This window comes from Trematomus bernacchii, unplaced genomic scaffold (assembly GCF_902827165.1).
Source record: "Trematomus bernacchii unplaced genomic scaffold, fTreBer1.1, whole genome shotgun sequence".
Lineage (NCBI taxonomy): Eukaryota > Metazoa > Chordata > Actinopteri > Perciformes > Nototheniidae > Trematomus > Trematomus bernacchii.
This window is the reverse complement of record NW_022987740.1, coordinates 416,208-441,174: the sequence shown is the minus strand read 5'-3', so window position 1 is coordinate 441,174 and position 24,967 is coordinate 416,208. Positions and strand designations below refer to the sequence as shown.

Sequence of the window (24,967 nt, the reverse complement as noted above, 5' to 3'; positions counted from 1 at the left end):
TTATCTTATCTTAATAATATCTTCATATTAATAATAATAATAAATCATACAGTATGTGTCCGAAAGGGAGCAGGAGGAAGCAAACACAAAAATATACAAAAAATATACTGCATATTAAAGGGGACCTCTCATGCAAAATGCACTTTTGTACGTCTTTTCTACATGAATATGTGTCCCCGGTGTTCCAGGGAACTCACCAAGTGTCAGAAAACACAACCCTCTCTATTTTCTCCATACCCAAATCTCTAAAAAAGGGGCTGCAACGGATCTGATAAAAACTGATCCAGATTTGAACACTGTCCTGACGTCAGGACGGTGGAGCTACGGCTATTGGGCCAACTCCACCAATCAGGAGGAGACAACCACGGCCATTGCCGTTCGAAAGCGCTGGAGACGCTGTAGTACATATGCCAGGACTGTAAGTGGCGCTGTAGTCTGCCACAAAAGCAGCGAAGAAGACTTCCCGCGCATATGGTAACCATGGTTACCCTTCTGTTTATTCTCCGCTGTGGCTTTCTTTCTCCCTCCCCGAGGCAAGCGTTTGCTCCTGCTGCTTTAATTCAATGCAATCCCTCCCCGTCGAGGCAAGCACTGTAATTCTCTCCGGTTAGTCCACCAGCAGATGACAAACACCCACCTCTCCGCCTCTTCCAAGGAACAAGGGGACCGTGCGGCAGAGTTTCAGTTTCAGTTTCTTTCGCCGGTCAAGATGTCCGTTAAAGTTTAAATCTTCCGGACAAAATTAGAAAAGTGCCGGTCAAAGGTCTTCTTTGTTATTTATTGAGCTTTAAAACAAATGAATAACGACTCTATATAATAAAACACGGAGGACGGAGATCTCTTTTTCTCCCCCTCTTCTGACAGCCCAGCAGCTGATCAGAGCACGTCTCCCCTCTCCTGCAGGGGGGCGTGGTCAGCAGAATCAGACCCGTAGACAGCAAACAGCACATAGAGCGAAATGAGGCATGGCTAAAATGCATGATCTGTTTGGTATTTTGAAAACAGAAACGTATAAATATACCTTATATAGGTATGGCCCTACAATATATCATTTAAATATAGCATGATAGGTCCACTTTAAAGCAAACGATTGTAAAGGTAAAAGTATGAGCATCAAATCAAATCAAATCAAGTTTTATTTATATAGCACATTTTTAAACGATTTTTGGTCGAGCCAAAGTGCTGTACATATAATAAAAATACCCTACAGTAAAGACACTTTACAGCAAATACAACAGCACAGTTTGTTCAGAATATCAGTATGAGAAAACGACACCCTCTGTCCTTAGACCCTCACATCGTACAAGGAAAAACTTCCAGAGAAAAACCCACATTTCAAAGGGAAAAATGGGAGAAACCTCAGGGAGAGCAACAGAGGAGGGATCCCTCTCCCAGGATGGACAGAAGTGCAATAGATGCCGTGTGTAAATCGAAGAGATAATACATTTTACAGCGTAGGTAGACCGCATGACAAATAAAGAAGTGTAATGTAAACATTTACATTATTATTATGATTATTTAATATATAAAGACTATATACAATTACAAGATTAGATATACTTTATTTGATCTAAAATATTGATGTGTTCAAATGCTCTTCTAAACACAAAGTCCATGAAAAGTTGTCTTTCTGTATTTGTGAATGAAGCGCCATCTCCTGGTTAAATCCTGAAATTGAAAATCTGGCAACGCCCTCTTGGAAAATAGTGGGAGGGCTTAACATTCCCAGATGCTGGTCTTAGGCAGGTCTTAGGCAGGAAGCTGTAAACTGGAGTCCTATCTGGAGTGCTACATCTGTATGAAGACATTTGGTCATGTTTGATCTCAAACTGATCAAAGATGACAGGAAATTGAAGACCCTCCGTTGAGTCTCTTAATGTTAAAATCTCCTGCAGACTAACTGACATGAATAATTCTCATTTTGCAGCCCTGGGCTCCATGAACAGCATAAAGCCAGAAAGAAGTGAAGAACATGTTGCAGAGGGCAGAAACATCAGCCTGACATGTAAATATGAGGGGGCTATCTACAATATCCAGTGGTACCGACAATACCAGAGATCCAGACCAGAGTTCCTGCTCTACATCACAGAGGGAGGAGGGATCCATCCCACTGAATCTGATTTCTCTGCTCACATTGACAAAACAGAGAAACGAGTTGATCTGGAGATCATCTCAGCTAAAGAGACAGACTCTGCTGTGTACTACTGTGCTCTGACGCCCACAGTGACAGGAAACACCTATGCACATTTCACTATTATACAAAAACATGTACTGCTTTTGATTCACATCGACAGGTTCAAATGTTTAACTCAACCATTGAATCTGGCCTTTTATCACAGGTTGAAATAAAAGTAAGTAGTCTCCATGAACTTAAAATAAGTTTTTCTGTCAGTCTGTGATTTCATGTGGTGTACCACAGGGTTCAATCCTAGGTCCTCTCACTTTGTCATTGGATTAAGTTTATCTCTGAGCACAATGTGATCGTAGGTTCTATTGGAACAGCAGCTTGTGTTGTGGTGTTCAAGACGCTTTAAATGTCGGGTATGAAGTACAATTCTTCTTAGATTAAGATCATTTTAAACAGATTTCTCTCTAGATGAAACACCTCTCACTAATCTGACTTCATGTTAACGCAAGTCATTGTTATTAGTACGTTTTTATTTACTGACTGATCAAACACTTTAAATCACATCTCTCAATAAACTGGTACACATCAAGGACTTCAGTGTTAATTACTTTTTTTCTTATCTTTATAAAATACAATTCTCTGTTGGTCTGTGATTTATTGTGGTGTACCACAGGGTTCAATCCTAGGTCCTCTCCCTTTTTATTTACAGACTGCCTTTGGATCTGTTACCCAGGAGGAAGTGTAACTGAGAGAAGTGAAATACAGATCTAAGAGGAGACAGAGAGATTCAGGGAGGAGCTACGATGTTCCTGAACTATAGAAGAGAGAGGAACTTCCATATTCACCAGAGTTCAACACAGACCATCATCATCACCTTCATTCAACATGCTGTCAGATAATTGTTTCATTTTTTTATTTTTAGTGTCCTTTCTAAGAGGTATGTAACATTCTGCGCGAAAAAGTTGAATTACAGATTAATTTAATGCGATTTATTAAATGAATACTTTGAATTACTCCTCTCTCCAGTCAGCTGTGAAGATCTCACTCCATCAAAGCAAGAAGAGTTCAGTCCAGAAGGCAGCTCTGTTACTCTGTCCTACAGATACTCCAAAACTATAACAGGTAGTGATTATTTCTACTGGTATCGACAATATCCAGGAAAACCACCAGAGTTCATCTTCTCTCATTTAGGAACTGGAGCCGTTATGTTGAATCCAGTTTCAGGACTGTCTGCTGAAGTGAGTGAGGATAAAACCCAGATCTATCTGAGCATCTCCTCTGCTGCAGTGACAGACTCTGCTGTGTACTACTGTGCTGTGAAGCCCACAGTGACAGGAAACACCACAACTCTGTACAAAAACCTTTGGAGCAAAGACAACACAATACTGCACAACATCCACCTGAGGGAGTCTCTCTCTGTTAAACATCAATAGTTTGTGATGATACAGTAATGTAGTTTACATGCTTGATCATTTGGAATCTATTAACAATTGTGCACGACCATACAAACACATTTACTGCCTTTGATTCACATCTGCAGGTTAAAATGTGTAACTCAATCAGCTAATCTGACCTGTTATCACAGATTAAACGTAATATGTAGTCTCCATGAATTTAAAATAAGTGTTTCTGTTTTTCTGTCAGTCTGTGATTTCATGTGGTGTACCACAGGGTTCAATCCTAGGTCCTCTCATTTTGTCATTTGATTCAATGTATCTCTAAGCACAATTTGATTATAGGTTCTATTGGAACAGCAGCTTGTGTTGTGGTGTTCAAGACCTTTTAAATGTCGGATCTGAAGAAATATTTTTAATAGATTAAGATAATTTTAAAAGATTTCTCTCTCGATGAAGCACCTCTCACTAATCTGACTTCACGTTAACGCCCGTCATTGTTATTATTACGTTTTTATTTACTGACTGATCAAACACTTTAAATCACCTCTCTCAATAAACTGGTACACATCACACACTCAAGTTTTGATTGCTTTTGTTCTTATCTTTATAAAATACGTTACTCTGTTGGTCTGATATTTCTTGTGGTGTACCACAGGGATAAATCATAGGTCCTCTGACTTTTTATTTACAGACTGCCTTTGGATCTGTTACCCAGGAGGAAGTGTAAGTGAGAGAAGTGAAATACAGATCTAAGAGGAGACAGAGAGATTCAGGGAGGAGCTAAGATGTTCCTGAACTATAGAAGAGAGAGGAACTTCCATATTCACCAGAGTTCAACACAGACCATCATCATCATCACCTTCATTCAACATGCTGCCATTAGACTATTATTTACATTCCCTACTGTTAGTTTCCATTCTAAGAGGTACGTAACATTCTGCATGAAAACGTTAACTTCTAATGTTGATCAAATGTGATCTATTAACTGAGTCTTTTGAATTACTCCTCTCTTCAGGGGTCAGCTGTGAAGATCTCACTGCATTACAGAAAGAAGAGTTCAGTCCAGAAGGCAGCTCTGTTACTCTGTCCTACAGATACTCCAAGGTTGCTGAATTGGATGATTATTTCTTCTGGTATCGACAATATCCAGGAAAACCACCAGAGTTCATCATCTCTCATTTAGGAACTGGACACATTATGAATAATCTGATCCCTGGACTTAATATTACAGTGGAGTCAAACCAAATCAATCTGAGCATCTCCTCTGCTGCAGTGACAGACTCTGCTGTGTTCTACTGTGCTGTGAAGCCCACAGTGACAGGAAACACCAACACTCTGTACACAAACACCAGCTGACACACTGACAAGCTGCTGGAAGCCTTTTCTCCACACTGTTGTACTGAGCTGTTCACCTCCACTAGAGGGCCACATTATCAAGTAGGCGGTGCACGTCTTCTGCACTGTGTTCAACCATCCAGTCAATAATAAGTGCTGCTGTGAAGAGAACCATCCTCACACTGAATGCTGAACATCAGCTACTTCCTGCTGCTGATTTAAACCTTGTTGTAGAGATGGAACATTGGCTGTGGATTATTCTTGCTGCTCTCTCCTTTGGTAAGATAGAAACTACAACATGTTTCTAGGTAACTGTTTAAAGCTACTGATTGTTCTCCTTTAATCAATCATCTTTATTGATTCATCTCTTCCTCTGCATGGTCTCTTCTTCCCCAGAGTGTAAAGGACAAGACACAGTGACCCAGCCAGCAGGAGATGTCAGCGCTACTGAAGGAGACACAGTTACACTTGGCTGCACATATAAGACAACTGACACATATCCCTATCTGTTCTGGTACAAACAAGAAGTCAATGGTTACCCAAAGTACATGCTGAAGCTTTACTCAGCAACCATAGAGAATGCTGCAGAGTTCAAGAAAGACAGATTCGAGGCTACACTCAACAAGACATCAGTTCCTCTGCAGATCTCCTCTGCTGCAGTGACAGACTCTGCTGTGTACTACTGTGCTCTGAGGCCCACAGTGACAGGAAACACCACAACTCTGTACAAAAACCTTTGGAGCAAAGACAACACAATACTGCACGACATCCACCAGGGGGAGTCTCTCTCTGTTAGACTTTAGGAGATAAGACAACTAACATTCAAACAACTCAGCCACCAGCAGAGAGGCCTCCTTTATTTAATGCTTCAACACCACGTTACTTTAACTTATCTCTCACATTTATCCTAATAATGTTAAATGAGTGCATTCCACCATGTGCCAGACTCCTGATGGACCTTCACCAACACGTCTCCTTTTCCATATTTATTCCCACAGGCCTTGAAATCTGCAGTCATCAAAACACTCTTAAAGAACAACCTAGGCGCTTCACTGATTAAAGTTTATAGGCCGGTTAAAATAATTGGAAAATTGGTTTTCAACAGCTAAAAAACTGTATTGGAACTAAATAACTGTTTTGATGTGTTCCAGTCACACAGCACTGAGACTGCTCTAATTAACGTCTTTAATGACATCTACTTAAACACAGACAGTGGCAGAATCTCACTGTCAGTATTATTAGATCTCAGCGCTGCATTTAAACTGTTGACCACAACATATTACTAGACCGACTGGAAACCTGGGTGGGACTCTCTTGCATAGTTTTTATTGGTCTGAATCCTACTTAACAGACAGGAAACACTTTGTTTCTCTAGGTAACTAAACAGCATTCCCTCGCCTCTATTCAGAAATGTTTTTGAATCAGTTGGAGCAAGTATTTTATTATTAATGAACACCTCTCTTAGCTCAGGATGTGTCCCAGCTGCCTTTAAACATGCTGTGGTGCAGCCCTTACTTAAAAGAAAAATCTTGACCCCTCCATTCTGGCAAATTTTAGGCCCATCTCCCAGCTACCTTTTTATCTAAGGTCCTGGAGCGAGTAGTCTACGCCCAGCTATAGTCGTTTTTAACCATGCATGGCATTCACGAAAAGTTTCAGTCTGGCTTCAAACCCATGCACAGCACTGAAACAGCCCTTTGAAGAGTTTTTAATGATCTGCTCCTAGCCGCCGACTCAGGTAGCCCAGCTGTCCTGGTGCTGTTAGACCTGACAGCTGCGTTTGACACTGTGGACCATAGCATCCTGTTGTCACGGCTTGAACAGTCCGCTGGCATCACAGGCTCTGCCCTTGCATGGTTCAGGTCCTACCTGACAGACCGTAGCTTCTCAGTTCAGCTAGGTGCCTTCTCCTCTGCTGAAGCCCCTCTTACCTGTGGGGTTCCCCAAGGCTTTATTCTGGGCCCCATCCTCTTCCTACTGTATGTGCTGCCCCAAGGTTAAATTATCACTCAACACAACATTCCCTTTCACTGCTACACCGACGATGTACAGATCTATCTGCCTCTCAAAGCAAACGTCAATAACTCACTACAGCCGTTGATCGACTGCTTGACAAAGATCAAATCCTGGATGAGCAAAAATGTCCTTAACCTCAACGAGAGCAAGACAGAGGTAATCTTCTTTGGACCCCAGCCTCCAGCCTCTCCGGTTGATATTCTGGGCTCTCTCAATGGAAACATCATCCCCTCTGTCATGAACCTTGGAGTGACCTTCGATAGCGCTTTTAAATTCGACAAGCAGGTCAGCTCCGTAGTCAAACCTGCTTTTTTTAAATAAGACTATTGGCCAAGATCAAGTCGTTTTTATCTTTTAACGACCTAGAAAGGGTTATTAATGCCTTCGTCACCTCGAGACTGGACTATTGCAACGCTCTGTATGTGGGAATGGACCAGGTCTTAATTAAACGCCTGCAGCTAGTTCAGAACGCAGCTGCGCGTTCGGTTCCGAATTGATTTTAAACTCCTTTTATTTGTTTTCAAAGCACTAAATGGGGTGGTTCCGGTTTATATAGCCGAACTCCTCCATCGCCACACCCCAGCCAGAGCTTTGAGGTCGGCTGACCAGCTGCTGCTGACAATGCCCAATACCAGGCTCAAAACCCCGAGGGGACCGCCCAGCTAGAAATGTTTGGTTCTAAAAACATTCTGAGAATGTTACATTCATTGTTCTAGGAATGTTTTCAGCAGGAAGTTTTCTTTTGGTTCCCAGAACGTTCTTCTGAAAGGTAGGATAACGTTCTCTGAAAACATTCTTAAAATGTTTGGTGATAACATTGTTAGAACTTATGCCCTCCTATTCTTAAAACGTTTTCAGCAGGAAGTTTTTGTTTGGTTCCCAGAATGTTCTTCTGAAAGGTAGGATAACGTTCTCTGAAAACATTCTTAAAATGTTTGGTGATAACCTTCCTAAAATGTTTTTGACAACATTGTTAGAACATTATGCTCTACTGTTCTTAAAACGTTTTCAGCTGCAAGTTAGATTTGTTTATGTTGCCAGAATGTTATTATTTTAGAGAAGGATAACATGCTTTATGTTTAAAACATTATGCAAATGTTCTGAGGTAACAATTTACTAAAATATGTTTACATTATTAGAACATAAAGACATAATATTCCTGTAATTGTTCAACTCAAAATTCCTGGGTAAGTGGACTGACCACTGTAACTATTGGAATTTGACTATTAACACATGTAAAAGGATGACTCGGAATCAGCTGGTGAAAGTAACATTTGTTTATTAGAAAAGGGGAGCTGGGAGTGGAGGTTGGTTATGGCAGCAGTGGGAAACAGTTGTTCCAGGGTGGAGAGGCCTGGCTGGTCTTGAGAGTGTGGAAGGCCTTGGATTCCTCCTGGGAGAGACATAACAATGAGTGTGAGGCAAAAGCAGGTAAAGTTGTCAATAGATCTGCTGGCAAAAAGCTAGAGCGGCACGCAACAAACCTTTCACGGCAACAATCCGGCACGGAATGAGTGCAGGCTGCAGGCTTTCATAGTGTGGCTGATGAGCAGGTTGCAGGTGTGGTTGATTGGAGATTGCTCCCAGCCGTGTAGAGCAGACCAGCAGGCAGGTGGAGGGGGGAGACACACACAGTAGAAACAAACACATACAAACACTAACAGGGGTTTAAGGGACGGGCAGCGACAGTCAGTCCGTTCTTCTATATGTCTGTCTTTAGTTTTCTAAGTGTTATTCGATCCATATGACAATAGAGATATGTACATAAACAACAAAAACACTTGGGGTATAATGTTGAAACAATGTTATTACCAAACATTTTAAGAATGTTTTTAGAGAACGTTATCCTACCTTTCAGAAGTACATTCTAGGAACCAAAATAAAACTTCTCGATGAAACCATTCCTAGAACAATGAATGGTAACATTCTCAGAATGTTTTTAGAACCAACAATGTCTAGCTGGGAACTCAAACATGCAATATCTGCTTACAGCTTATCATGAATAACGTGCTTGTTTTTTAAAAAAAAAGGAAATTGTGGTGACATCAGATTTTTTTAAAACATCCTTTTCAAACAAATGCAACAAGTTTGTTTTTTAAAGCGCACTACAAATAAATCTCACGTTGACCATGACCGTGTTAATATTTCGCATCACAGGAACATTTTATAAAAAACGAATAACCTCCTGAAAACATTATCCAAATGTTGCTTTCAAAATGTTCTTCTTTGGTTATCATGTAACATTGAGGGAACATTTAATAAAGAACATCGTTAATGTGTTACCCAACAACGTCCAAAACACATCCTTAGAATGTTGCAGGCAAAACGTTCCACCTTTGTTAACATATCACATTAAAGGAACGCTTTATAAAACACTTTCTGTCATCTCAGGCCTCAATAACATCCTGAAAACATTTTCAGAATGTTGCTTGGAGAATGTTCTTCATTTGTTATCATGTAACATTGAGGGAACGTTTTATAAAGATCATCTTTAATGTGTTACCCAACAACGTCCAAAACACATCCTTAGAATGTTGCAGGCAAAACGTTCCACCTTTGTTAACATATCACATTAATGCAGTTGTGCGTATGTTAATAAACTGTCTAAGAGGAGGTGAGGTAAGGCCGTTGACAATCTTGTAAAAAAGGCAAGCATTTGCATGTTTACTGAGGTTTTCCCAGCTTAGCTACTTGGCACTAAGAGTCTCTTGACTTCCTGTGCACAGTGTCAGGCTCGTTTGCCCGGAGAAAAAAGGAGGATCCGGCTCGAAGGACCAATTATGTTAGGAAAATATCACTCGACACCAGAGGCCTGTACTACGAAGCTGGTTCAACCTAACCTGGATATGTCTGAGTTAGCCGGTTGGCCCAATCCAAAACATACGCGCTCTCGCTAAGCTGTACTACGACGTTGGTTATCAAGTGGATCGCTCAAGCCAGCCGTGTCCTATCTAGTTAGTTGCGCGTTCACATGAAAGGGGTGGTATTTGGAGCATTCGACCAATCACAAACATGGACAAGCGTACTGACAGCGCAGCGTCATACTTCCTGAATGAAAAGTGAACTTTAATATTAGTCAAATATGAAGAAGTTAAACTTTAAACATCCATGACTTAAACACTTTATCCAGGATCAAAGTCACATAGCTACACCTGCAAGGTGAATACAGCTGGTAACAGAAAAAGCGTTTGAATGCGTACATTAACAGGTTTATGATATCACTGCCCCGTCTAAGACACAATCTGACTTTAATTACATTTGACTCGAGTGTTTCGTCAACTTAATGTGTTGCTTAAAATAATACTTCTGCATACATTATGTGACACTGTGAGTGTTGCACGGCCAGATACGGCTCAGCTGACTCAGATAAGGAAATATATGATACATTATGATGTGATATGATATGAATGATAATGGGACACATCGACGTCTGCACTCACAGTGCCGCGGACTGTACTTAATGTTACTCTGATCCGGTTACTTATGTTGTGGCAGATATTTAAGTAAGCTTTCTTAACGCTAATGTTGTAATAGTCAGATTGCTCTGAAGATGGGAGGGGATATTCTATTAATGTTCACGTTCACACAGTCAGTTGACTTTTGCCGGCCGTCTTTCCTGCAACGGCAGTTTTTCTGTATTTCCTCTATCCTGTAATATGACTTGATAGCTTTAAACTCCGCACACGGAGCTCTGATTGGTCAGCAGGCGGTGCTTTCACTGAGTTGATCTCTTAGCCTGTAACCTAACCTCCTCCCGAGGAGGTTAGCCGCTCAGCATAAGTTACCATGGAGATCTAGCCCGCTAAAAAGAGAACCAGCGTCGTAGGACCGGAAAGCCAGAGTTTTCCCTGAAGTTAGCTCGCTAAGAGAACATCCGGCTTCGTAGTACAGGCCTCCGGTTGAGAATCAACAATCAGGTTCTAGTTTATTCTTGCAAGAAGGAGCAGAGTTAAATCACATACAAAGGATATGGTTTAACTCCCACACATGGGGTATGTTGCTCCACGGAGCAGGAAAAAACATCAGGCTTATATAGTCCAAAACACAGGAGATAACAACAAAGTCGTAATTGAGGTGGCGCTAATATCAGCCGCGGGTGTCGGAAAGTCGGGTCATCTGCGATGGGTCATCTGCGACGTCTTCTGGACTTCCAGCAGTTGTGAGATAATGTAGGAGACAACAAGTATGTGCCTGTCTCCTCATAAAGATCAACAACCTGAAATCCTCCTATCATAAAGAGGCAGCTGCAAGGTCGTACACAGTTCAGAGCCACACATGATATCAGTGCATTAAAACAAACCCAAAGAGTGGAGAAAACAGTATTTCTCCAACACAATAGTTTGCTTTAATATGCAGTATATTTTTTGTAATATTGTTGTGGTGTACACAGTACAGTAGATCGAAGTAAATCAACTCATACATTATCACGTATTATAATGTGTTGTATTATTTATTACAAATGTATTATTTATTTCTAAATATAAGTTGTACAAATACTTATATGTATTTAATACTAATAACATTATGATTAATGTTACTTTCAGATGATAATGCTTTTCACTTGGGCAATTGACCATTTTGAATGCAGGACATTTACTTCTAACACGTATTTTTACCTAGGTAAATAATCTGAATACTTCTTCCACCTCGGATTTTGGAACCTGTCACTGTTTAAACCAGTTAAACCACTGTTTAACACATTTAAATCAGTTAAAAGACAGTGGTTATGAAAATGGATTCAACCCACACTATGATCTTCATACACAGTTAATCATTTGAAATCTAATTTAGACCGATGACAATCATATTAGATTCATATTAACCCTAGAACTGCAGACAATATAGCTAGGACTCAATCAGTCTGTTCAAAAAGGCAGAATTCCAGGTAAGAAAATCATATATGGAATTTGCCATTACACATATTTAATTTAAATGTCTGTTAACAGTAGAACCGCCAACAGCGTCAGCACCTACAGAGATATCATTTTGAAATCATTTAATTTGTTCCTCTTCATCATTTCCTTATAAACTAAATAGGACGATTTAAAACTCACTTAATTGGGTTCATTTAGAAATGGCTTCAGTTTATCATCGTAACAGATCAAAAAGTTCAGATTCATTTTTACAATAAATCAAGAAATGATGCACTTCTACAAACAAAACACAACATCATTAAAACATTTAAACAAACTACTAAAAGTAGATGAACTACATGATTCAACAGTTTACAGTAACTTCTGATAACACAGGGGAAATGAATAAGAGGAAAGGAGAGCGAGAGAAGAGAGAGAGAGAGAGAAAGAGAGAGGAAGCGAGAGAGAAGAGAGAGAGAGAGGAGAGAAGAGAGAGGAGAAGAGAGAGAGTAAGAGAGAAGAGAAAGAGCAGAAGAGAGAGAGAGAGAGAGGATGAGAAAGAGAGCGAGAGGCGCGAGAGAGAAAAGCGAAAGAAGGAGAGAGCAGAGTAGAGAGAGAAGGAGAGAGAGAAGAGAGAGAGAGAGAGAGAGAGAGAGAAACGCAGATAGCAGAGAGAGGAGAGCGGAGAGAGAGAGAGAGAACTCGAAGTAAGCGACTAGGAGACATATAGAGAGAGAATAGCTCGATCTATATCTCACTCGTATCCCATCTCCCCTCTCATAGAGTCTCTATACGTCTATCGATGCTATCTATCGCTCTCTCTCTCTCTCTCTCTCTCTTCTCTCTCTCTCTCCCCCCTAGTCAAAATGAATCCCTTGGCGGTTCTAGTGTTCATTTACCGTTTTGTCTTCTCTTTGCTTAATCGATTTGAAACCAAGTCTAACGTAGCTTAAACGTAACGTTAGCTTCCTAGCTAACACAACACATTCACGCACCTTTCTCTGTGGGTTTTTTGTAGTGACGAATGAAGTTGGATGTTATGGTGGTCGTGTCACTGATCTTTATGCTGCAGACCCTGCATACCGCTGTTCTCTTCTTATTAGCGTCATCGACAACATAATCCTTGAATCCAAACTTCACTATTTGTGGAGTAACGCTAGCCGCTGCCATGTTAACTGACGCTCCTGCCGTCTAGTGGGTTGCTAGGTTTGCGCGCACGGCGCTATAATCACCCAATCACGTTTTTCGAAAAAACTAAACGTAATATCTCACTACAAAAACAAACGCAAATATTTAATTTTAAAAGTCAAGTCCTTTCAAGTCATCTGTCTCAAGCTTAAGTCAAGTCTCAAGTCATGAATACCAAGTCAAAGTCAAGTCAAGTCTTTTATCAATGTTAGTCAAGCAAGTCTCAAGTCCAAAAATATGCGACTCGAGTCTGACTCGAGTCAAGTCATGTGACTCGAGTCCCCACCTCTGCTTTACAGCACATCAGTATCAATATATACCAAAGACAGTACATATCAGCAAATGATGGAAAAGATCAAATTACATCCATTTGAAAATCAAAACAGGGAAAGGAAAATACAAATAAGAAACGACAATAGAGTAGTAGTTATATTGAAAATAATACCACACATACATCACAGGATCTGGGATTTTTCTCAGGCAGAGAAATAACTGGTTAGGGGAGACCACCTCTGTTGAAACAGGTCTGTCATTAATTGTAATTGGGCAGTCAGAGCCTCCATCCCATATACCTCCTTTCATTTTAGTTTCCATTGTGCCAGTGTAGTGGTTGTGGTTTCCTCCAATTCAATGTTACCATTTTCCTAGCAGTCATCAGGAGTATATGCAACAGGTACTTCTGGTTTCTATTACATACATCCTCTGCAACCAGATCAAGTATAAAGTGACTAGGCTTGAGCGGTAGATACATTCCCATCATTCTGTCTACCTCCTCCTTTACCCCATGCCAGAAGGAGACCATCTTTGGGCAAGTCCCAGAATATGTGTGAGTGGTCACCAATCAGGCCGCACTCCCTCCAGCAGTACTTTGCTGTGGGGGTGTCTACACATTTGGAAATTATCAAGGGTGTCCTAAAGAACCGTGTCTTTGTCTTCCAGTCAAACTCCTTCCACGTATTACTGTTTATACCTTTGTGACAGCCCTTACACAATGTTTCCCAATCCCCATCTTCAATTATAATATTCAACTCTAACTCCCATTTATTTTTTATGTGGAAGGTGTTATCCGGTAAATCCATTAATAGGTTCCTATAAATATGGGAAACATGATTCTTCGTCGGTTTATTGTGCCTAATTATATTGATAAAATATGTTTCAATGTTGGTTGGGGAATTCTTGATTATGTTCCAATCTCTATGTTTTGTAATGTAATGCTAATCTGTAAATACCTAAACATGTCACACGATGGTAACTGAAACGTCTCCTGGAGATAGGAAAATGGCTGCAAAATATGATCATAAAATAATTGGTCAATAATCTTTAGACCTCTGTCTGCCCACTTCTTAAAGGTACTGTCCGCTATTGAGGGGAGGAATTCTAGATTTCCAGCAATTTGCATAGCTCGAGAGAGGGCAACTGTCCCCCTAAATCTCTTTTGTACCGCAGACCACACTTTTAAGGTGTGTTTCACATATATGTTTTGGACTCTGACTTTCTTTTGAGACTGTTGGCTCATGAAACCCAGAGTAGCAAAGGTATCCCTGGTAATGAGCTCTGCTCTATACTAACCCATCCTGTCTCTGTGTCATTGCGAATCCAGGCTACCACTGCTGTTAATTGCGCCGCCCAAAAGTAGTGCTTTATGTTGGGAAGGTTGAGCCCGCCCTGGTCCTTCCCAAGAGTAAGTGTTTTATATCTCACCCTCGGCCTCTTATTCTGCCATATACATTTAGATATAAGCTTATCCAACATATTGAAGGCAGATGGCTACCCCCCATATAGGCAGAGATTGGAACAAAAACAAAAGTCTGGGTAATAAATTCATTTTTACAGCCTCTATTCTACCCAAAAGTGACAACGGCAGCACATCCCATCTAGTTACGTCAGTTTTAAACACCTCAAATATCTTTTTATAATTAGCTTGGAACAACTGTGTTATTTTGGGGGTGAGTGCAATCCCTCAGTATCGAAATCCCTGACCAGACCTGTGAAAGGACACTGTACTATCAAGTTGACTTGGCCACGTCCCAGAGATCTTCATTGCCTCTGACTTAGTGGGATTCATTTTATATCCAGATACCAGGCCATATTCTTCCAGATTTTGTAGGAGGGCCCGGACAGAGGACTCTGGATTTTCCAGAAACAATATTATGTCGTCCGCGTATAGACCCACCTTATGTTGATTCCCATCCTCATCTTTTATTCCCTGTATATGAGGATTACTCCTGATTAGTTCTGCGAGAGGTTCAATACTAAGGGCAAACAGGGCTGGGGATAACGCATCTCCCTGCCTCGTCCCCCTTCCCAACGCAAAGAAATCCGAGCAGTGGCCATTGACTCTAACTCTCGATCTTGGGTTATTATAAAACACTTTGACCCAGTTAATAAAGGTCTGACCAAAGCCCATATGTGTCCTCTGCAGAAATGTCCAATGTAATCTATCAAATGCCTTCTCCGCGTCTAGACTGAGAAGCATTGATGGGGTTTTCCTCCCGGCTGCAAGTTCAAGGTTCAAGGTTCAAGGTTCTTTATTGTCAAACTGACATAGCTACAGGAGTAATTATGTTGTTGAAATCTTATGTCCACAGGCTTCTCCAACAATGCAACATAATAATAATACAGATAGTAGGAGTAATACAAAAAGAAAAATAGTTATAAAATAAAGTGAGTATGTGGAATAGTGCGGTACGAGTCTATATACAAGTTATTGGAATGATATTAGTGATTGTAAATTGAGAGCTCTTCTAACATTATTAGTACCATGGCGCCCAGCAATGAATCCCATTTGGTCTGGGTGTACTAGCTTCCTAATGCACCTCTGTATTCTACTAGCCAGAATGGAGGTCAGGATTTTAAAATCCTGACAGAGAAGGCTTATGGGCCGATAACCCATACTTTGTGTGGGGTCCTTCCCTTCTTTATGAATAACCGTAATGATTGCCCTCTGACCAGGATTTTCGGTGGGTCTCCTTCATCCAATGCATAATTATATACCCGACATAGGACTGGTGCCAACTCATTCACAAAAACGTTATAGTACTCCCCCGAGTAACCCATCGATACCGGGAGATCTGTTATTCTTGAGCTTACCAATACTATCTACTATTTCCTCTACTGTAATGGGTGAGCACATCATGTCAGCCTCCTCCTGTGACAATTTGTCTAATTCTACCGAGTCAAGGAGACGTGATATCTTATCCTCTTTCCCTTGTACCTCCTGGCCCTCATATAGCTTTTTGTAATACACCGCAAATGCCTCTGCTATTTCTTTAGACTGAGATGTAACTTTCTTTGTGTCTGGATGTTTAATTTTAGAAACACTCGGCTAGATTGAGCCTTGCGTAGTTGAAAGGCCAATAACCTGCTCGCTCTATTACCCATTTCATAATATTTTCTTTTTACAAATCTAAGCGCTCCCTCTGCCTTATAGGTAAGTAGATCATCTCATTTTTGTTTTTATGTTTTAGCAAATCCAGTGTGACCCTGTCCCTCGATACTTTGTGTTCCCTTTCAAGTCTAGTTATTTCAGTCTCTAATTTAAGTCTCCTCGCCTCTCTTGTTTTTTTTAATCTAGAGGAAATTTGAATGATCTTTCCCCTCATTACAGCTTTAGATCCATCCCATAAAATAGAAGGAGTAACCTCACCATTATTCATTTATATCAATATATTCCTTTAGGCCGTCACGTAATTCCTGTTGGATCAGGGGATCATTAGTATTGAGACATTAAGCCTCCCAATATCTGAATTGTCTTATCCTGACCTAGGTTCATTTTCATTGTGATGGGGCCATGGTCAGATAGTGTGATTGGTTCTATCTTACATTCTGTTACTCTATGCATGTCAACCTTAGATAGGCAAAACATGTCTATTCTAGAGTAACTCCCATGAACTAGAGATCTGTATGTATAATCTTTATCTTTGGGATGGAGACATCGCCAGACATCTACCAAACCCAGTCCATCTACCAAACCCAGTCCATCTACCAAACCCAGTCCATCTACCAAACCCAGTCCATCTACCAAACCCAGACATCTACCAAACCCAGTCCATCTACCAAACCCAGTCCATCTACCAAACCCAGTCCATCTACCAAACCCAGTCCATCTACCAAACCCAGTCCATCTACCAAACCCAGTCCTACCAAACCCAGTCCATCTACCAACCCAGTCCATCTACCAACATACCAACCCAGTCCATCTACCAAACCCAGTCCATCTACCAAACCCAGTCCATCTACCAAACCCAGTCCATCTACCCAAACCCAGTCCATCTACCAAACCCAGTCCATCTACCAAACCCAGTCCATCTACCAAACCCAGTCCATCTACCAAACCCAGTCCATCTACCAAACCCAGTCCATCTACCAAACCCAGTCCATCCTAACAGTCATCTAACATCCCCAGGGCAGTGGTTGTTTTCCTAGATCTGAGTCCCTTCTTAGCAGGCAATCTGTCCATGCTCAAATGTAATACACAGTTGAAGTCCCTCCCTATCACAATAGTTCCCTCCCCCCCCATCTGCCAATTTGGAAGCTATTTTCTTGAAAAAATAAGGACAGTCCTCATTCAGGGCATATACATATAGAAATGTGAATTTATCTTCCCCAATCGGGCCTATCACCATGACATATCTGCCTTTCCTCGTCCTGAATGACTCTTTCACTGGTAAAGAACACAGACCTACTGAATAAGATCGCAACCCCCCCCTCTTCCTCCCACCCTTATACGATGCACTGTAAAGCCGTTCCACCCAGTCTCTCCTCAACTTTAAATGCTCAACTTCAGACATATGGGTCTCTTGTAACATTGCAATTGAACATTTCAAAGCCTTAAACTGAGAAAGTATTTTTTTTCCTCTTAATAGGATTTCGCAATCCCTTAATGTTGTAACTAACTACAGTTATACTATCCAATATAGGTCTACCTTTAGTCCTTGCTGTCATTGCAGGGCCTTCTAATTAAACTGAAAATGTCAAGTGCAGGGTCATACACTGTAACGGTCCTATTAGCTGTAAAGGAGTAATTTGACCTTTGAATTCTTTTACATCTTCTCTCATCAGTTGAATTCCCCCCCCAGTGAGAAAGACAAAGAGAACTAAATGTTTTAAATATGAGAAAAGTACTTTGATGGTACTTCGTTTTATAAAACCAGTAAAACATGATTCTCTGGCCCCGCCCACTGACGTTTATATCAACCAATGAGATGATTTGTGAGATGTTTGAGGAACTAAAAGCACAATCATCTGATGTTGAGGAGAAGGGCTGAGCAGCAGAGAGGCTGTTTCCTGCTTCACTTCTGCAGGAGGAGAACTCATCTGCTGACTGTTCGACTTTACCATCTCCAAAGACATGTTGCTTTTACCTCTGGTTACTCTTCTCTCTCTTCATAGGTGAGTGTTGGAACAGAGATAAAGTCTCATTTAACCCCGCTGTATTAGCCAGAGATTTCATAACTGGAGGTTTGATTGTGTAAGGCAGCAACCGTTGTGATCTACAGATGTAGCACCTAATTTAGGACAGTTTGAAACGCGAGGGCCGTGGTCGGCACGGGGTCTACCCTCGATCAAGAGACAACCTCCAGCTTGACTTGAGACCGCCCCCGTGATAAATACATTTAATTATAATGAAGCCAGCTGCAATGGATCATTGATCCACCAGGGGTGCAGTGGGGTTCCACACTGGAGCTCATGTGAAATCAACTTTGATACAGTACGCTGGATGTACAGTATGTCTGGTACTACTGTATAGCGGATCTTTGTTAAGATCCATATGTCACGGATAGGATCATACTCTGTGCTAAATAAGAGACATGTAATCATTTACAAAACATCACCATGTTGTTATTTAACAAAATAATGTTGTTTAGTCGAAAAAAACGAACGACAGGAAATGCAGCCCGGCACTCGATTTTTAATCCTAATTTAATCATCATCTTCACCACGATCATTTATGTTTATGTTCGCCGAATTATCATGAAAGCACTGACAAATATGAATATTCTGTATTCAACTTCATTAAAACGTTATTAACGTGCCTAAACTCAGTAATTCACTGAAAATATTTATATTTGAATGGAGCCTCGTCAGGCAGATCTTGATCCCTGGGTGTTATTTTTCCCCACAATGACCAAGTCGCTGCAAATTATCCCGCTTATTACATGGCCACATTCTCAACAAAGTAACGACATGACTCCCAATATTAATTGAAATGCTTTTATGGATTTAGAAAATGTTTTTATTGATTTAAAAATAGTTGTATGTATTGATTTAAATTGACATGCATCCGCTGAGAAAAATAGTCACGAGACACTTGACACAGTGGCTTTTGGCAAAGCAGAAAAAGAACACTCAAACCGAGAGATGAGTTATTGTTATTACAACGTGACTTCACTATTATTTAACAACTCTTTTTATTGGGTTCTTTTATTTGGGGTTAAGTAGGGTGAATTGCCCTAATGTGGGACATTTTTTTGCATTTCAGACTTCTGGAATATATTGCGATATGAAGCCAATAGAATAAATCAACACCCAGTACCATTCTGAAATCCCCAGGATGTGTCCTAATCAAACCAAAAGAGAAAATGCAGATATTACACTCATAAAAGAAATGGTAGACATATCAGTACTCTTAGTGCCAAGTTGTCTCAGACAATAATAATGTATCTGTGTACGTGTTTTACTGTACTGTGATCTGCATGCACTTATCAAACATTGAATTAAAGAATGGTGATATACACAGTATATGCTGTGATGCAGCGGGAGGAGCAAAACACACACTTCAAGTCAGATCATCACCCTTAGCTATTTTAATTACCTCTCAAACTACCTAAACTAGTTATAAATGTTTATTTTTACTGTCGGCCGGGTCACTCATTACTGGATCAGCTGCTGCATGAGACAGACACTGACGCTGTCAGAAGAGAGGGAGGAAAAAGAGAGGCCAGGCTCCGTGTATTTTATTATTATATAGTCGTTATTCATTTGTTTTAAAGCTCAATAAATAACAAAGAAGACCTTTGACCGGCACTTTTATAATTTTGTCCGGAAGATTTAAACTTTAACACACGTTGACCGGCGAAAAACTCTGCCCGGTTCCCTCGGCCCCCACCACGGTGAATAAACAGAAGGGCAACCATGACGACCATGCTTTGATTAGAACACATCCTGGGGATTGTGTTTACAAACATTGACCATACCGTTCACCATCCCCCACCCCCCTACTGTATGTTGATTTTTGACTTTGTTTAGAGCAGTGAATTCTCTTTCAACTTGGCACTAAGAGTACTGATATGTCTACCATTTATTTTCTGAGTGTAATATCTGCATTTTCTCTTTTGAAAAACTAAGTCTTAGTTTGGTCACTCATTTTTAATCACACACGTCTCCCCATCCCATTCAAATTCAAATTCTTGACTGGAAGAGCAGTGTAGCCTACATGTAAATGGTGGCATAGCCTATATGCATTTGAAAATAAATAGTACCCCCCTCTGAGTGACTATCTGTTGACTTCACATCTTGTCACAAACCAGGGGACTTTACTTCCTGATTTTTGGAAGACAAGACTGACCCAAGATACCTGTACATAGTGGAAAGTGAAATTGACATTGTCAAATTTAATACAAATACAAAATAGTGTATCTGTGTACATGTTTTACTGTACTGTGATCTGCATGCACTTATCAAACATTGAATTAAAGAATGGTGATATACACAGTATATGCTGTGACGTAGCGGGAGGAGCAAAACACATACTTAAAGTCAGATCATCACCCTTAGCTATTTTAATTACCTCTCAAACTACCTAAACTAGTTATAAATGTTTATTTTTACTGTCGGCCGGGTCACTCATTACTGGATCAGCTGCTGCATGAGACAGACACTGAAAAGTATTATCATCTGAAATTAATCATTATGTTATTAGTATTAAATACATATAAGTATTTTTACAACTTGTATTTAGAAATACTCTGTTGTAATTATTGATGCATAAATGTGTTCATCCATTCAATGTGGCATCTGCTATAATGGGGTTAATGTATGATATTACTTAATAATACAATACACTATATAATATATGATATGATAATTACATTTTAATTTTGTCATTTCTTATTTCATAGTTTCTCATCATTATTATGAAAGCACCTATTGTTTTAAATAATGGTCGGAATGTGACCTGTGAGCCTTCTGAATTACCGTGGGATAGCACATTCTAAACTAAAATGTTCAATCAATAAAGTAACATCTTATCTTATCTTATCTTAATAATATCTTCATATTAATAATAATAATAAATCATACAGTATGTGTCCGAAAGGGAGCAGGAGGAAGCAAACACAAAAATATACAAAAAATATACTGCATATTAAAGGGGACCTATCATGCAAAATGCACTTGTGTACGTCTTTTCTACATGAATATGTGTCCCCGGTGTTCCAGGGAACTCACCAAGTGTCAGAAAACACAACCCTCTCTATTTTCCTCCATACCCAAATCTCTAAAAAAGGGGCTGCAACGGATCTGATAAAAACTGATCCAGATTTGAACACTGTCCTGACACCAGGACGGTGGCGCTACGGCTATTGGGCCAACTCCACCAATCAGGGAAATGTGGGGTTGGGCCACGGCCGGCCATTGCCGCTCGAAAGCGCTGGAGACGCTGTAGTACATATGCCAGGCCTGTAAGTGGCGCTGTAGTCTGCCACAAAAGCAGCGAAGAAGACTTCCCGCCCATAGTTACCATGGTTACCCTTCTGTTTATTCTCCGCTGTGGCTTTTTTTCTCCCTCCCCGAGGCAAGCGTTTGCTCCCGCTGCTTTAATTCAATGCAATCCCTCCCCGTCGAGGCAAGCACTGTAATTCTCTCCGGTTAGTCCACCAGCAGATGACAAACACCCACCTCTCCGCCTCTTCTAAGGAACGAGGGGACCGTGCGGCAGAGTTTCAGTTTCAGTTTCTTTCGCCGGTCAAGATGTCCGTTAAAGTTTAAATCTTCCGGACAAAATTAGAAAAGTGCCGGTCAAAGGTCTTCTTTGTTATTTATTGAGCTTTAAAACAAATGAATAACGACTCTATATAATAAAACACGGAGGACGGAGATCTCTTTTTCTCCCCCTCTTCTGACAGCCCAGCAGCTGATCAGAGCACGTCTCCCCTCTCCTGCAGGGGGGCGTGGTCAGCAGAATCAGACCCGTAGACAGCAAACAGCACATAGAGCGAAATGAGGCATGGCTAAAATGCATGATCTGTTTGGTATTTTGAAAACAGAAACGTATAAATATACCTTATATAGGTATGGCCCTACAATATATCATTTAAATAAAGCATGATAGGTCCACTTTAAAGCAAACGATTGTAAAGGTAAAAGTATGAGCATCAAATCAAATCAAATCAAGTTTTATTTATATAGCACATTTTTAAACGATTTTTGGTCGAGCCAAAGTGCTGTACATATAATAAAAATACCCTACAGTAAAGACACTTTACAGCAAATACAACAGCACAGTTTGTTCAGAATATCAGTATGAGAAAACGACACCCTCTGTCCTTAGACCCTCACATCGTACAAGGAAAAACTTCCAGAGAAAAACCCACATTTCAAAGGGAAAAATTGGAGAAACCTCGGGGAGAGCAACAGAGGAGGGATCCCTCTCCCAGGACGGACAGAAGTGCAATAGATGCCGTGTGTAAATCGAAGAGATAATACATTTTACAGCGTAGGTAGACCGCATGACAAATAAAGAAGTGTAATGTAAACATTTACATTATTATTATGATTATTTAATATATAAAGACTATATACAATTACAAGATTAGATATACTTTATTTGATCTAAAATATTGATGTGTTCAAATGCTCTTCTAAACACAACTGAAAGTCCATGAAAAGTTGTCTTTCTGTATTTGTGAATGAAGCGCCATCTCCTGGTTGAATCCTGAAATTGAAAATCTGGCAACGCCCTCTTGGAAAATAGTGGGAGGGCTTAACATTCCCAGATGCTGGTCTTAGGCAGGTCTTAGGCAGGAAGCTGTAAACTGGAGTCCTGTATGGAGTGCTACATCTGTATGAAGACATTTGGTCATGTTTGATCTCAAACTGATCAAAGATGACAGGAAATTGAAGACCCTCCGTTGAGTCTCTTAATGTTAAAATCTCCTGCAGACTAACTGACATGAATAATTCTCATTTTGCAGCCCTGGGCTCCATGAACAGCATAAAGCCAGAAAGAAGTGAAGAACATGTTGCAGAGGGCAGAAACATCAGCCTGACATGTAAATATGAGGGGGCTATCTACAATATCCAGTGGTACCGACAATACCAGAGATCCAGACCAGAGTTCCTGCTCTCCATCACAGAGGCAGGAGGGATCCATCCCACTGAATCTGATTTCTCTGCTCACATTGACAAAACAGAGAAACGAGTTGATCTGGAGATCATCTCAGCTAAAGAGACAGACTCTGCTGTGTACTACTGTGCTCTGACGCCCACAGTGACAGGAAACACCTATGCACATTTCACTATTATACAAAAACATGTACTGCTTTTGATTCACATCGACAGGTTCAAATGTTTAACTCAACCATTGAATCTGGCCTTTTATCACAGGTTGAAATAAAAGTAAGTAGTCTCCATGAACTTAAAATAAGTTTTTCTGTCAGTCTGTGATTTCATGTGGTGTACCACAGGGTTCAACCCAAGGTCCTCTCACTTTGTCATTTGATTCAGTTTATCTCTAAGCACAATGTGATCGTAGGTTCTATTGGAACAGCAGCTTGTGTTGTGGTGTTCAAGACCTTTTAAATGTTGGGTATGAAGTACAATTCTTCTTAGATTAAGATCATTTTAAACAGATTTCTCTCTAGATGAAACACCTCTCACTAATCTGACTTCATGTTAACGCAAGTCATTGTTATTAGTACGTTTTTATTTACTGACTGATCAAACACTTGAAATCACCTCTCTCAATAAACTGGTACACATCAAGGACTTCAGTGTTAATTACTTTTTTTCCTATCTTTATAAAATACAATTCTCTGTTGGTCTGTGATTTATCGTGGTGTACCACAGGGTTCAATCCTAGGTCCTCTCCCTTTTTATTTACAGACTGCCTTTGGATCTGTTACCCAGGAGGAAGTGTAACTGAGAGAAGTGAAATACAGATCTAAGAGGAGACAGAGAGATTCAGGGAGGAGCTAAGATGTTCCTGAACTATAGAAGAGAGAGGAACTTCCATATTCACCAGAGTTCAACACAGACCATCATCATCATCACCTTCATTCAACATGCTGTCATTAGATAATTGTTTCATTTTTTTATTTTTAGTGTCCGTTCTAAGAGGTATGTAACATTCTGCGCAAAAATTTGAATTACAGATTAATTTAATGCGATTTATTAAATGAATACTTTGAATTACTCCTCTCTCCAGTCAGCTGTGAAGATCTCACTGCATCAAAGCAAGAAGAGTTCAGTCCAGAAGGCAGCACTGTTACTCTGTCCTACAGATACTCCAAAACTATAGCAGCTAATGATTATTTCTACTGGTATCGACAATATCCAGGAAAACCACCAGAGTTCCTCATCCTTCACTTGGGAACAACACCTGCATCAAACTCTCGACTGTCCGTTAAACCGAGTGAGGATAAAACCCAGGTCTATCTGAGCATCTCCTCTGCTGCAGTGACAGACTCTGCTGTGTACTACTGTGCTGTGAAGCCCACAGTGACAGGAAACACCAACACTCTGTACAAAAACCTTTGGAGCAAAGACAACACAATACTGCACAACATCCACCAGAGGGAGTCTGTCTCTGTTCACCTTCAGCAGGATGTGATGATACAGGGTGTTTCTCAATCTCGAGTAAAGCTGCTTCAGAGCCACTATTTCAAGCATACTACGTCATCGAGTGCCGCCGAAGTACTGTTCCAATCTCCAGCATACTTGGAAATCTACCGAGCCCGGCGTACTCCGTTTGGAGAAATATCGAGGCTGCACATGAGTAGACTTCGCGGTCTTAAAATCCCCACAATGCTTTGCGCACGGACCAATTTCCC

General features: G+C 40.5%; 1 long non-coding RNA gene and 1 gene segment (V, D, J or C); both read left to right on the top strand.

Annotated features, from left to right (window-relative positions):
* Nucleotides 1-4,838: 4,838 nt before the first annotated feature.
* On the top strand, nucleotides 4,839-5,567 carry LOC117496319 (the record flags this gene model as incomplete). The annotated part of the segment is given in 2 exon segments: nucleotides 4,839-5,139; nucleotides 5,257-5,567. Coding segments are annotated over 2 exon segments (354 nt in total), but the record flags the coding sequence as incomplete, so codon positions are not given.
* A 12,708-nt stretch (nucleotides 5,568-18,275) lies between these two features.
* Nucleotides 18,276-23,398, top strand: LOC117496322. The gene is made up of 2 exons (XR_004557275.1): nucleotides 18,276-18,308; nucleotides 23,111-23,398. It is a non-coding gene; the product is annotated as an uncharacterized LOC117496322 (long non-coding RNA).
* Nucleotides 23,399-24,967: the final 1,569 nt, after the last annotated feature.